The sequence below is a fragment of the Chenopodium album genome, chromosome 24, assembly GCF_948465745.1.
Source record: "Chenopodium album chromosome 24, dcCheAlbu1.1, whole genome shotgun sequence".
NCBI lineage: Eukaryota > Viridiplantae > Streptophyta > Magnoliopsida > Caryophyllales > Amaranthaceae > Chenopodium > Chenopodium album.
The window spans coordinates 29,187,801-29,203,165 of NC_137857.1; the positions used below are offsets into that span (position 1 = coordinate 29,187,801).

At 31.0% G+C, this 15,365-nt stretch overlaps 1 protein-coding gene across 1 annotated transcript; it reads right to left on the reverse strand.

Annotated features, from left to right (window-relative positions):
* Positions 1-689: 689 nt before the first annotated feature.
* LOC145610775 (cysteine-rich receptor-like protein kinase 10) lies at positions 690-14,420 on the reverse strand. Its single transcript, XM_081666070.1, has 7 exons — positions 13,610-14,420; positions 5,065-5,205; positions 4,803-4,924; positions 4,148-4,358; positions 3,830-4,067; positions 1,095-1,245; positions 690-1,007 (listed from the first exon to the last, which is right to left on the reverse strand). The coding sequence occupies exons 1-7, from the start codon at positions 14,418-14,420 to the stop codon at positions 690-692; spliced, it is 1,992 nt and encodes a 663-aa protein (XP_081522196.1).
* Positions 14,421-15,365: the final 945 nt, after the last annotated feature.

Below are 15,365 nucleotides of genomic sequence, written 5' to 3' on the forward strand. Positions count from 1 at the left end.
CCATTGATAACTCAAGAGAGACCTTTGGTATTTTATAGGGATTACTTTCCTCTTGTCAATTGTATTATATGTTAGGGGTAGAATGACTATGCATTGACTATATTTGTGGTGATGTTTGATCTTGGATGTTTTTATTATTGAATTTCTCTTATTATTTAGAATAATTGTGCTATTTAGTTAATTACGGAGTAGTTAATATACTTCTTATTATTTGAATTGATTCCTTGCTTAGTAATTGCTTGAGTCGTTATAGTTGGTTGAACAATAGTCTCTTGGGATCCAACCCTTGCTTGCCTATCTACATAGTAGTGGTCTTGTTAGGCTTATTTTTGTTAGGTGTGCCACACGCCTATCAGAGAGAAGGAAAAAAAATTATAATTTTTTTAAGCCAATCATATGGCCACACGTGGCATTGTTAACTTGTTTATTAGGTTACATCCGGTTTTGTCTTGTATAAAATTGAGACTCCCCTAAAGGTTGTAATATTCATCTATAATCCAAAGACTGTATTATTTAAAAAGAATGGTCCAAAAATTGTATTATTAATTGCAATTTTTCCTTTCAAAATTCCAATTGTTAATACGATATACGACATATCTTGCGACATAATTGGCTATGGAATAATGGAAATAGAATTTTCTCCATCTTTAAAAGCTATAATGCAAGGTACATTATTAATAAATCATCGACTACCTTGGATTCATCTCTGTGATTGAAACTTGGTTACAGGACACGTTCGTTGATTCACTAGACCTTGTGATATGAGTAGACGAGCTAGTATTATTGAATGATCGAGGGCACTGAGGTGATGATGAGAGTGTATTGGAAGTAATGCCGTTGTTGAGCATGGAGACTATTGTTGACATGGTTGGCCTATCACATGCATTCTCTTGTACACATAATAAGCCTAAGTAAATGCACCGTAAGACTTCATCATTTGAGTAAGAATCTCTCATTGTTGGATCCGTAAATTCCAAATGTGTGCCTTCCTTCCAGGTTGTCCATGCCTAAGAGAAAATAATTAATGATTAAATATTAGAATAAATACAACTACAATTTTAATTGATCAAATAAATCGATTATATTGGTCTTACGTAGGTCAAGAGGTCTCCCTCTCCGGATGGGTGGAATTTGCTATTGATCTTTTTTCCGCTTATAATTTCTAATAATAACACACCAAAGCTGTATACATCTGACTTTACAGAAAATTGCCCATGCATTGCGTATTCAGGGGCCATATAACCTCTGATCAAAGACATTGAAAAAATTATTAGAATAATAAAAAATTTAACAGAGATTTATATTTCATTCTTTGTTTTTAGAAAAAATAAAAAATAAAATATATATATATATATAGGGGAGGAATCCGGTGAGAATAGGTTCATATGTGAGAATTCATAGTTATATTAGAACTGATTTAAAATTTAGAACATGTGACTCAAATTAAAATTTTGAACATATGAGTAATAATTTAGAACATTTGTGTGAGTAATAAGTTTAGAACATCTGATTTAAGAATTAGAACAAGTGATTAAATATTTATAAAAATTGCTTTATGAAATTTTAAACATACTAGTAAAATTTAGAACATCTGATTTAAGATTATAAACATGTGAATAAAAATTTAGAACAAACTAATATAGAATATAGAAAGTGTGAGTATAGTATTTAGAACATACGAGTAAAAAAATAGAACATATGCTTTGAAATCTAGAACATATAATTAAAATTCTTTAAACACACGTTTTAAAATTTAGAACATATAAATAAAATTTTGGAACAAGTTATTTAAAATTTATGACATCAAACTTAACTAATTTATGGTTTAGAACATGTGAGAACTAAATTAGAAAATTTGATTTAATTTAGAACACCTAGGAAAAAGTTTAGAACATCAGATTTAAAATTAAGAACATATGAGTAAAAATTTAGAACATAAAGAGTGTTCTCACATAAGAAAAATTCTCACATAAGAAAAATTCTCATGAGAGCCTTCCCCTATATATATATATATATATATAAAGGGGAATTTTTTTCCAGAAAGCTACGTAGGATCTAATTTTTCTTTGTGCGCCGCGTAGGATTATAAATTTTAGTACTAGCCAATTAAATAAGAGATAAAATCTTTTAATCAAATAATTTAAATGTCACGTAAGCAAAAATTGGCGAATGAGATTTTTAACTTTAAAGTAATTAAAAATAAAATATTATCTTTTGGTATTAGGAATTTTATCTAAATATATAATCAATTTTAGCACATATATTAAAAAAAAATTATTTAAAAAAAATTCAAAAAACCGTGCATTGCACGGACTTCATCTAGCTGTATTTATATTTTAAACTAATAACCACCCATTTTGATTATTTTTTTTTAAAAAAACCACCTTAACGCTAGCTTCCATAAAAAAATCTTTAATCCCATATTTAAAAAAAAAAAAAATAATAACACAGTACAGTGCGTGAATCCTACTATACAAGCGTTACCTTACATCGTACAACTGTTTGGTGCAAAGAACACATAATACAAATGTAAAGAACATACAGTTGTAGTGAAAATAACATACTATTGAAATGTAATAACATATACTTAAAATAAAAAGAACATATATGCACCAAAAAAGAGTGAGAAGAACATATGTCCATGTTCTTTGATTGTCATTGTAATATAATGTAATTTTATTTATTAGTGATATAATGTTCATTGTTTATTGTGAAATACTCTTCGAATTTTGTCTTAAAATTATGGTGGATATATATTAATAATGTTCATTACACAATATTTTCATGTTCTTTATTAGTATTATAGATCTTAGATAGGCGATTTGTATTGTGTTAGATATAAAACGCCTCCAAGAGGCGTTCTGTAAACTTTATAGAGTACCCCACTAGAAGAACGCCTGTGAGGCGCTCTATATTGCTTGTTTTAGACGTTCTGTATTCCTATTTTTGTAGCAGTGGTTCTTTAGATATGAAAATAAAACATAAAATTGATTTTCTACAAAACAGTTACATGTTTTTTCTGCGTTTTTGTCTCTACCTTTCTAAAAAAAAAAATCAATGATTTTCGATTTGTATGCTTAAACTTGCTTTATTGAGGTTTTGAAGGTCATTCTGGCTTTTAAGGTTCTGATTTGAAGTCAAAATTGAAAAATAAAATAAATCGAAAATGTTTCATTTTACGTGTTTCACACAAAATGAAGTACTGATTTGTAGAACATAAAATGATGCATTTCTAATCGAAATCTAACTTTTGCAAAATAAAATGACCCCAAAATCTACAAAAAGCGGATTTTTAGCTCGGAAATCAAGAATTTTTTTTTTTTCAAAAGTGGTGAAATCTAATTTTTGGTCTTCTTCAGGTGGTACTATAAATAAAGATTACAATATATGGTTTGTTCAAATGATGGCTTATTTTTGGAGGGTAAGATCTAAATAATCATTTTGTTAAAGCTTATATTTGTGTTAGTTGAGTCTAGTAATTAAAAAGGTTGGAATCCTTTGTAACTTATTTTTAAAACACTTTCTATGTTGAACAATTGAACATGGATTTCAGAAGTTATTACCGGATTCTGATGTTGTATAGGGTGATTGAAGGGAGAGAATTATATATTTAACGTAGAAGACAAGATCGACACATTTTCTTTCTAATCTTATATAATTCTTATTTATTTTTCTCTATTCTTAGCTTGAGCATAAGACTTCCTCAAAATTTATTTTTGTTGCGATTATTATGAAAGCGAGGGAGTATCCTTCTTGCAAGATAATGTCCAACTAATATATATTGTGATTGATCAATGGAAGTAATATAAGGAACATAAACAAAACTTACAATGTTCCGACAACAATACTTGTGTCATCCTCCGTTTGTTCAACTTTGAACATCCTTGCCAAACCAAAGTCTGCGATTTTTGGATTCATATCTTCTTCGAGCAATATATTGGCTGCTTTAAGGTCACGGTGTATGATCCTAGGTCGAGAGTCTTCATGAAGATAAAGCAACCCTCTAGCAATGCCTGCTATAATAGTATAGCGAGTAGGCCAATCTAGTTCCCTCTGTCTTCTTGGATCTGTGAAGTCATTTAATTAGTATTCGTGAAGTATGAAAATGGTCAAAATTAAGTTAGTTATCGAGAGGGTATGAGCATACCAAATATAAGATAATTAAGGCTTTTGTTGGGAACAAATTCATACACAAGTAACCTTTCCTCCTCTTCAATGCAAAACCCCAACAACCTTACTAGATTTCTATGTTGAAGCTTGGCTATCAACACAGCTTCGTTCTTAAATGCCTCCACACCTTGGTCGGAGATCCTTGATAGTCTTTTAACCGCTATTTCCTGTTCATTCGGGAGGATTCCCTAAGAAAAAAGCAAAAGTGATTGAAATACACAAGTTCTTGTATGTGGCTGGTCACACCGTGTGACTAGTCATAACAGAAGTTACTTTGTTAGTGTCATAGGAGATACTAGGTCAGTATTACCAGGATTACTTGGTCAGTATCATAGGAGTTACTAACTCTGTGTTACAAGGGGTTAATAAGTCAGTGTTATAGAGAGTTACTTTGTTCTTATACAACTGGCCACATGATGTGGTCAGCCGCATACAAGACCAACTGAAAAGCAAAATACAACCTCTTATTTTCATCATAACCACTTAAAATTTATCTAAATACCTAACTAAAAATTATTCACATATAATGCTAATCATGTCATGAGTAATGATCTTTTGTCGGACTATTTTTTGCAAGATTTCGTTGTAATCTATAGCATTTTTCTTCGTTACTAACACAACTACACAAGTACCTTATAAACACTGCCAAAACCTCCTACACCGAGTTTATGTTCGTCCGAAAAGTAGTTAGTGGCAACTTGAAGAGTCCCAAGTTCAAACATCAATGACTCTGCGCTTGTGAAATCCTGAAGCACTGTGTTATAAAAAAATAAAAAAAATAAAAAAAAATAAAATAAAAAATAAAATAAAAGAACGATGATCAGCACATGATGATAATCTCTAAACTGATCGATTGAGGATAGTACGATATATTTTATAAGATTTGATGATTACTATTCATAATATCTAGAGAGGGGTACTTCTTTGTCTTCCTACAAAAGTGATATGCACACAGGGGAATCAGTATTGCTAAGACAACAGAAGCCACAACGACAGCGACAAGTACGCCTTTGGTTACAGAAGTTTTGTTTATTCCTGTAGGTATAAATGAATAATTGTTAATTTGTTAGCCCATTGCAAAATGGTAAGATATAACCATTTTTTGTAAGTTACATATATCATACTACGTATATGTTAAGGTATAAATGAGAGAAAAGGGACTAAAAATTACGAAGTAAAAGGAACTATGCATTGAATTATCAATAAGAATTTAAGTAAAAAATAACTAAATTAAATATAAACAGGTTAATGAATACTTACTTGTAGGTAATGATGATGGTGATAGATATGTTGGGGCCGTTGAAGGCAATGGTGATGGTGATGGTGATGGTGGCAAAGCCTTATTTGTTAGTGGAAACGATCTTGAAAACTCTCTAGGTTTGTTACAAGTATAGAAAACAGAGGAAGTAAATATTAACACATTTATAGTCTATAGTAATACACTAATACTACCGCGAATTATATCTTGTTTATAATTAAATTAATCAATTCTTATAAACCTATTAATAATACATTCATTCTAAACCTACATTATAATATATCATTAATAGATCTTGTTTTATTTTAAAAACATTGTAAAATAATTTTAAAATATAAAATAGAAGGAAAATTTGTTTAAAATGATCACTTAAGTGGTCTATTTTGTTTAGAAGGACCTAATTTAATAAGTAAATGGTTGTTTAAAAGGATCATAAAAGACACTTTAGATTGTGAAAGGGGACCTTGTCCAATTTTTAAGCAAGTTAACGCCAGACTCCCGAATTGACCATCACATGTCTTCCATGTGACTCATTAAGTTAATCCAAATTTCCCCTTTCCCTCTTTTTCTCTCTCCTCGAAGCACTGTTCATGGCATTAAATATTGTCTATGTGGTGAGGTTAGAGCATGGCAGCAAGTTACTTGGGTATTAAAGGTAAAGTCTTTGTACTCTAATCTCTTCTGTCACTTTCTTTACCTTATTTGGAGTGTTTAGGCGCCTGTACCATGCGTCGTACATCCCTTCCTTACCTTATAAAAAGTAGAAAATAACTCTTAGGAATAGTGTGCTACCAATTATACTCTCACTATTGTGTACAAAATTGTGTGCAAAATGTGTATTTACTTTTTTACCCTCAATAATATATTTACTATCATTAATACATTTAATGTTTTTTTTCATTAAACTTAACATACATCATCAATTAATGCGGTTTTTTTTAACAAAATATATGTAATGTTTTTTTTTATTAAAATTTAATGCTTTACACTTCATATGATATTATTATTATTATTATTATTAAAAATGAAAAAAAAAATTGTATGTACGAATAGATGATTTATTACCAACTACCAAGGGACTATTTTATCTAATTGTTGCCTGAATGTTAATGTTTATGCGAGTTGCAGGGTGTAATTGTTTCTCTTTTTTAGTTTCATATAGTTAATCTCATATAATTTATGTAGAGTAATTACTAGGTTGGGTAAGCGTATAGACTTTCAAATAGTAAATGTTCCGAAAAATTGTTCTACTATTGCATATGTAATGTTAAATTACTTCTTTTAGTATATAATATGTGCTCTATGATTTTTGAATTGTATTTAATCCATTTCAAATTAAGTTTGTAGATGTTTTTGCAATAATACACTGTTAAATAATTGCATTGATGTTTCTTGAAGAAAGGTTGTGCAGGAAAAAACGAAAACTTTAAATACACACCATTAATTTATCAAACTATTTTCCCTAAAATCCCAATGTTGCGAAAAGTTTAAACACAACCCAATATAGACATCAAGAAAGGGTAAATCACTTCGCGCGCATCGTGCGCGTGGACTGCCCTAGTATATATAAATGTAAAGAACATATGGCTATAGTGAAAAGAACATACTATTAAATTGTAATGAATATATATCTAAAGATAAAAAAGATCATATTTGCACCTTACCAAAAATGAGTGAAAAGAACAAACGTTCATGTTCTTTGATTGTCAATATCATGTACTTTAATTTTTGATATAATGTTCCTTGCTTATTACGAAATGTTCTTTGAATTTTGTCTTTAAATTGTAGTGGTTATATAAAAATAATGTTCATTACATAATATTATCATGTTCTTTATTAATATTACAGATGTTCTTTAGATATTAGAATTAAAAAAAAACAAAAAAAGAATTAGATGTTCTTTACAAAATAGCTATGTGTTCTTTACAAAAAGCGATATGTTCTTTATAAAATAGCTACATGTTCTTTCTGCATTTTTATCTGTAACAATCATTGTACCACCACCTATACCTTAAAATTTTCATGTTTACTCACCGTTTTGTTCAATTTTTTGTTTTTTTTTTTCTTTGACCTTATCAATGGCGAAAGGAAAGGGAAAACGCAAATATATTTCGACTTTATTTCCATTTTTTTTTGTTTTTGACCTTAATTATTTGGAGTGTTTCCTCACAATTTCCACCTTATCAATGGCGAATCTAGTTTTTAACAAAAACAAAAACGACAACATCAACCTAAATTCCCTAAATTTGGCATAATCATCAAACCCAATTAACAATGCTTACCCTATGCGAATTGTAGGTGGTTTCGGGAGAAATTGAAATTAGGATAGTTTTGGGGTGGGAAAAAAGAATGTGGGTGGTTTCGGGAGTAGAGGAATGTATTTAGCGAGTAGTTTCGGTTCATAATTAACTCTAATGATGGAAGAATTTAACAATCATTAGTCATCAAGAGTAATTAGTATATTTTTGTGAAAACTCAGGGATATATGATAAATTCAAAAAAGTTTAGGGGTAAATGATGAATAAACAAAAAATTCAGGGGCATATGGTGAAAAATCCGTTTTCATATCTTTATGCTACTTTATTTTTCTTTTCTTTTTTTTTGTGTTTTTTTTTTATGTTTTCGACCTTAATTATTTGGAGTGTTTCCTCACAATTTCCACCTTATCAATGGCAAATCCAGTTTTTAACAAAAACAAAAACGACAACATCAACCTAAATTCCCTAAATTTGACACAATCATCAAACCTAATTAACAATGCTTACCTTATGCGAATTGTCATCAATTACAGTCTTGATGAATTCGTTTGGAGAAAAAAGGCGCAATTGCAGGATGCATAAAATCTACGGTTACAAATTTGAGGAGAGAGAAAGAAGGTAAAAGGGAAAATTGGGGTTAAAGCAGAAATTTAATTTGGGGGGAAATCGTGGAATAGAAGGAAAAAAAAAGAAAAGAAAAAAGATTTTTTGGTCAACGTGGTAGGCACATGACGGTCAACATTGGAGTCTGGCGTTTAATTTCCTAAAATTTGGACTTGATCTCCCTCCACAAACCAAAGTATCTTATATGGTCCTTTTAAACAATCTTTTACTTATTAGAACCTTCTATACAAAATAGACGACCACTTAAGTGGTTTTTTAAACAAATTTTCCAAATTAGAATAAAATTATAATTCTAAGTGATTATGATGAAAATACTTGGTTAGTTCATCTAATTTTTGTATCGGATCACTTGATTTTCGGATTGGGTTATAGGAATTTTCAAAAAACATGTGATTCTTGTCTAATCTACAAACCCAAAATTTTCATGTCGGTCTTCTCATCACATACCCTTGAGTTTTTTTTTTTTTTTTTTTCTTCACCATATACCCATGAAATTTTTCAAATGCACCATATACACCTAAGTTGTTACAAAAATTCACCATATACCCGTAATGAAAATAAGATGAGTAGAATTTAGTGAATTGTACATCGAAACCACCTTAGATCTCTCCCTCTCATCCCTAAAATCACTCTTCTCCTTTCTTCAGCCCTCAAAACCACTCCAAATCTCCATATCCATGTCCGTGTAATTGATTTCGAGGATGAGAAATTGAAATTAGGGTAGTTTTGGGGTGGGAAAAAAGAATTTGGGTGGTTTCGGGAGTAGAGGAATGTATTTAGTGAGTAGTTTCGATTCACAATTAACTCTTATGATGGAAGAAATTAACAATCATTAGTCATCAAGAGTAATTACTATATTTTTGTGAAAACTCAAGGGTATATGATAAATTTAAAAAAAGCTTAGGGGTATATAGTGAATAAACAAAAAATTTAGGGACATATGGTGAAAATTCCTTTTTCATACCTTTATGCTACTTTATTTTTCATTTTTCTTTGTATTCGTTTTTGTACTTGTAAACTTAGTGATAAAATCAAATTTAGTTTTTTTTTTTTACTTTTGAAGAAAGGCTCTAAAAATTAGCATAGATTTTGTAAAAACCAAAAGTATAATAGATACATCATTACAATATTAACGGACTAAAAAAAAACAATAAATCCATTCAACCTAGCGGCATATTCTTAGGTGCACAATCATGCACCTAGAAATATGTGTAACAAAAGCACAATATGAACATTAGTTTTTCATAAGGAGAACATTAGCTTTCTTCTCCTCTGTTTTTCTCCTTCGTTTTTTATTTTCTCTCTCCTATGTTTTTTTTAATATTCCCCCTTTTTACAATTTTTGATTGAATTTGTCTCTTACAACATGAAAGTAGTTATTCAGTACAAATTTTTGTGTGAATTTCGATTTTGTGCTTAATTTCAATTGATTAAGGTTTATATGAATCTTTGAATTCACAAATTATACTATGTTTTTTCTCCTTCCTTCTTTAATTTCTTTTTCGTTTGTTTATTTTTTCTATTTTTCTCGTTTTTTTATTTCCAATTGAATATGTTCCTTACAATATGGAACTGGTTGTTTATTTGATTTTTTGAATTCATATCGATTGAATTTTTTTAGCTTTAATCAATTTCATCTGTGTATGAATTTCATCTGATTTTCAGCATTTATTTTTATTAATGAACATAATCATGCAAAATATGAGCATATGCTTAGGTTCCCTTAAATGTGAACATTATCTTTTCAGAAAGTGAAAATAGGCATAAAAAATATGAACATATGCATTTTAAAAAGTAAACATAACCAATTAAAATATGAACGTAAGCATTGGTTTCCTTAAAGTGAATATAACCATTTCAAAGGTGAACATAAGCGTCAAAAATATGAACATATGCATTTAAGAAAGAGAACATATGGATAAACAGACTTAATGAGAATATTTATGAACAACAAATATTTACTATGAATATTTACATTATGAACATATAAAATACTATTATGCATATAAGGCATTTAATTATGAACATAAAAATTGTAGAAATAAAAAATAATATGATTATGAAACATATGCATCATAAGTATTAAAAATATGAACATATGCATTCAAAATATGAACATATGCATTGATTTATTTTGAATGCGTAAGAACATAATTGACCATTTCAGAAGGTGAACATATACATAAAAAATATGAACATATGGATTTAGAAAGTGAATATAAGCATTTCAAAAAGTTTACAAAAGGATTCAATATATGAACATAAGAATTCAAAATATGAACATATGCATTTCAGAATGTGAACATAAGGTAACCATTTAATTTCACTAATATTTTTTTGACAATTCCAATAAAAAATTTCGAACAATAGAATGTCGAACAATAGAATGTCGAACAATATTCAAAAAAATGAAGTGATAATCATATAAATTCAAACAAAATTAAGTGAAATTTACATAAAATTGCCTTTTTTTAGGGGAGGATCCTTTTAATTTTGCATCTTTTCTCTAATGTTCATTCATGTTTTTGCAGTTTTTTAGTGAGAGAAAATGAAATAGAGAGAAAAAGTGAATAAGAGGAGAGAGATAATGAAAAAGAGGAGAGAGAAAATCATATAGAAGAAGAAGAGTTTTGAGTTTAGAAGTGACGTTACATTTATTAGATGTGGGTGGGTGTATTGGGTGTGGGTGAGTGTATTGTAGTTTTCATGTTTTTTAGTTTTAAGGGTTATTTTTTTATTAGATTATGTGTAATTGGGCTTCTAGGTTGCGTTGTTACACATATCTAAGGTGCACATGGGTGCACCTCAGACTAATTGCAACCCAGCCTTTGAGGCCCATGCTATTCTTGGGCCTTATTACCTTTCAAAATTTGAGCTTACCCAACCCAGCACAATGCGGGTCTCACCAACTGTTGAAGGCTGGTCTCAAGACTAGGTACATATTCATGGCCACTCGATTAGAAATGAACATTTACAAAACTAAAAGTGAACATTTTCTAGCTAAACATATTTTACAAATATTACATATTTCTCAAGAACTAATGTTCATTTTCATACAGTATGATGTTCATTTTTTACAAAAATACATGTTCGATTTCATGCATTATAATATTTATTCGTATAAAATAAACATTGACTTTATTAGGAGAAGGATTGGCCAAGAAAGCTTTAGGGGTCGGATCCACATGACCCCACCTCGGCAACGACGACAACTGCCGAGCTCCGCCCATCAAAGGTGTAGTGGAGGTGACTGCTCGTGATATGGCGGAGGATGTGGCTCGTAGTGCTGCTGCCATTATTCTAGGATGTTTGAAGATTTGGAGAGAGAGAAAATGGTGGTGGATTTAGAGGAAGACGATGACAACAAATTGATTGGGTTTTTTTAGATTTAATTTAAATGATTGTGTGGGTGTATGTAGTTGACCTTATTGTGTTGGGAAATTGAAAGTTGGAATACTTTAAGATATTAAGTGACATAGTCAGTCCATCAGTCAAAGTCAGTATAATTATGATTATATAATGTTAAAATTGTGAACATTAATATTATGAGAATGAACATTTGATATTATGTAAATGAACATTTAATATTATAAAAATTAATAGCAATAAAATGTTCATTTTTGTTACATTGAATTGTGAACATTAATATTATAAAAATGAACATCTGATAGTATGAATACTAGCATTTAAATTTATAAAAATAAATATCCTATTGCAAGAAAATGTTCATTTTTGTTATACTAAATTAAGAACAATAATACTATAAGAATGAACATCTGATGGTATGAAAATGAATATTTAATTTTATACTAAGAATAAATATCCTATAAAAAGACAATGTTCATTTTCAAAATGAGGGATTAGTAAAAATGATTGAATTCTAGACTAGGTAAAAATTTGTGGTTAAGCATAAGCCTCATATGGACAGCCCTAAAGCCTGTGGGCCAACTTTTCCCAAATCAAAGCCATTTTTTTAAGACAAAGCAAAGCCATCTATCAATCATTAATCAATCAATCAATATCAATATTAATATTTTATACTAAAAGACACATCAGTAGACACATGTCATTTCCTGGTGTGTCCCTTATACATATAAAAAAACAAATTTATATATAAATAAAAGATTTGATGCATTTTTATATTAATTGACAACTATAAACTTAAGTGTAAAACAAAATTTCTTATTTACATAAATAAAATGTGTGATGCATGGATGTATCCTTCTACGATACAATATATAGTCAAATGCTTATTTTAAAATATCTATTTGGCTAATAGGCTAGTACGCAAATATAATTTTCTTTGTCATTTTTCACTACTTTTCACTTTTTAAGTTTTTTTTTATGTTTTAATTACATATTTAAGCACATGTAAAAATAATCAATCAACTTTATTCAAATGTGTTTACCTGGTCAAGCTCGGTGAGGGGCAGAAAGTAAGATTGTAAGATGTGCGGTAGCTCATACAATTAAACGTCGTTGTAGTTATGTCAAATTGATTGTTATGCGCCCGCGGGCAGGACTTGAAAACAGTCGATGGAATAGAATAGTCACTAAACTGACACAAACTCATATTTTTGCAGCAATATTCATCGGTTTGAAACAAATCACACGGATTATTGCACCCAATCATTTCAGAATTTGCATTCACTTCCATAAACTCTTCCATGCAGCTATTACTATCCTGGTTTAATGCGCAACCGGTGACAGCGCAACGTAGTCCACTTCCTTGTGGTGCTACCATCATAGGGAGGTTGTAGCCCGCAACCACACTGATTAAATAGGTATCAGTATTCTCAATTTGGGCGATATGAAACTCGGCCACAGTCGCAGGATGTTTAAAAAGCGGACCGTGGCAATCGATCTTTCCTGTACCACAGTCGCCTGTCTGGCATGAGAAATGTCCCGTCACATTGTCCGTTGTACAGAAGGTCCGACCCCATATATTTCCTGCCCAATTGGATTGGATCGTCAGAATCTTCGACTGCCCTGTTAGGAGAGTGATATTTTTTGGGACATCAATATTATTCCCTTCAGAGATACTGTTAATCACCGGCCACACTGTGTAGTTGCAATTGTTTATTATCTTGATTTTTGTCACCTGTCCTGTTATAAAAAAAATGGTCTTTGCTAATAATCCCCGCAACTAACTCCCTTTATCCTTAATTGTCTGCTTCGTTTAACAAGATTTCACATGATTAAAATTTTCCATAAATAAGAGCAAACAATTAGGGATGGAGAGGCTACTAACTCATACTAGTCATATAACTGTGAAGAAGGAAGTGCAAAAAATTACCACTAGAATGATTGGAATGAGAACTATGGGCTGGTGGTGGTGGTGGTGGAGGTTGTGAAGAAATATCAAAGAAAAGATAATTCTCATATCGAATATAACAGCTTGGCAGATAAACACGCTTACCAATAGCAGTTCTAGGAAGCAGCACAGCATGAAAACTAGTCTGCAAACATGTATAACAATCACTGGGGTTCAAGTCTGGAGTACACTGCCCTAAGCTATATAATGTTTCCAAATTAGAAAAATTTGCAAAACTTGTGGCAAATTTTTTCAAAGACCCAGTGGCAGCTTTGGTCGCAATTAAACTGCTCTGATTTTCAAGAACTTCCATCAATCGAGTCGAATTTCCTGTCATGTTGTTGGTACTCCACTCGAAAAACATTGGTGATACATCCATTGTATTAAAAAATGAGTGGTTAGAATACCTCACCATACAATCTTCGTACCATATGATGGCATTTTTTCGGTTTGGGCAGTATGTAATCGGGAGGTCAGTGCTGGTGGCAGTGGTAACACAGACTTGGCACGCGCTAGGATTCACGTCACCCCGACAAAGAAAGTGTCCGTACACAGCCTCGTCTGTGGTGTTGCCATTGTTAGAAACCGATTGATAATAGCCATCGCTGATGGTAGAATTAGAAGAAAGAAAGAGGAAGAGCGTATTGAGATTGGATTGATATTGGCTATTGTTGGCGAACATAGTGTCGTTTAGGCAATCATAAAATATTTGACCAGATGATTGGGAAATCATCATTAAGATAATTGGTGCAGATATAGTGATGTATATTGAAGATCGACTTATGTAATGAGCCATTGTTGCTGTAATTTTTTATTTTAGTTGTATATACTAGTATTTATTAAATCATAAACGAAGCATATAACAACATAAATAACATAACACTGAATAAGAAGCTCTATAGGGAGGCAAGAAGACGGGTCAAACCTGGCTAGTCCAATAAAGATGGCAATATACACATGACTAAAACTGGTGATTAGAATTGTTCGATCGGAAGACTTATAATTTTCAATCTGTAACTTTCGTAGCTCGATTCCAAAGATGAATAGTCAGCAAGGAAACGAAAAGCCATAAGAACAACTTTTTTTTTTTTTTTCTTTTGTTACCTTTCAAATTATTTTATTTCATTTATTTGATAGATCGATTGATTAACACTTTGTTTGGATAGAAAGAAATGGAAGGAAAAGAAGAGAAGAGAAAGGGAAGGAGGGAGACAAATTCTATTGTTTGGGTAAAAGAGGAAGGGGAAGGGGAAGGAGAAGGAGGAATCCAATTTTCCTTTCTCTTTAATAAGCATAATCTCTCCAGATTTAGAGAGATTTGAAGGGAAAATAGAGCTCACCTCTCCCTCCCTTTCTTTTCCCTTCCCTTCCTCCTTTTTCCCTCCCATTCCATTTTTTCTTTGCTATCCAAACAAAGCGTAAGAGTAAATCATGACTTTTTGGGTTTTTATCTCTTTGCCTTAGAAAAGTTCTAGTGTAAGCTTTTAATAACTAGACAATCCACGAAGAGTGAGGGGATGGAGGGATGGTTAGTCCCTCCATCTGACCATCTCCCCCCATGTGATGGGGGTTCGACTCCTCACAGCCCCCATTCCTGTGATAGGATGGGGCCCCCTCCCCGTAGTTTACCAGTCAAAAAAAAAAAAAACAAAAAAAAAAAATAAAAAAATAACAAAACTAGTCAATCCACAATTCCACAGATTTAACGAACCACTATTTCTTCGAAGCTGCATGGCCTGTG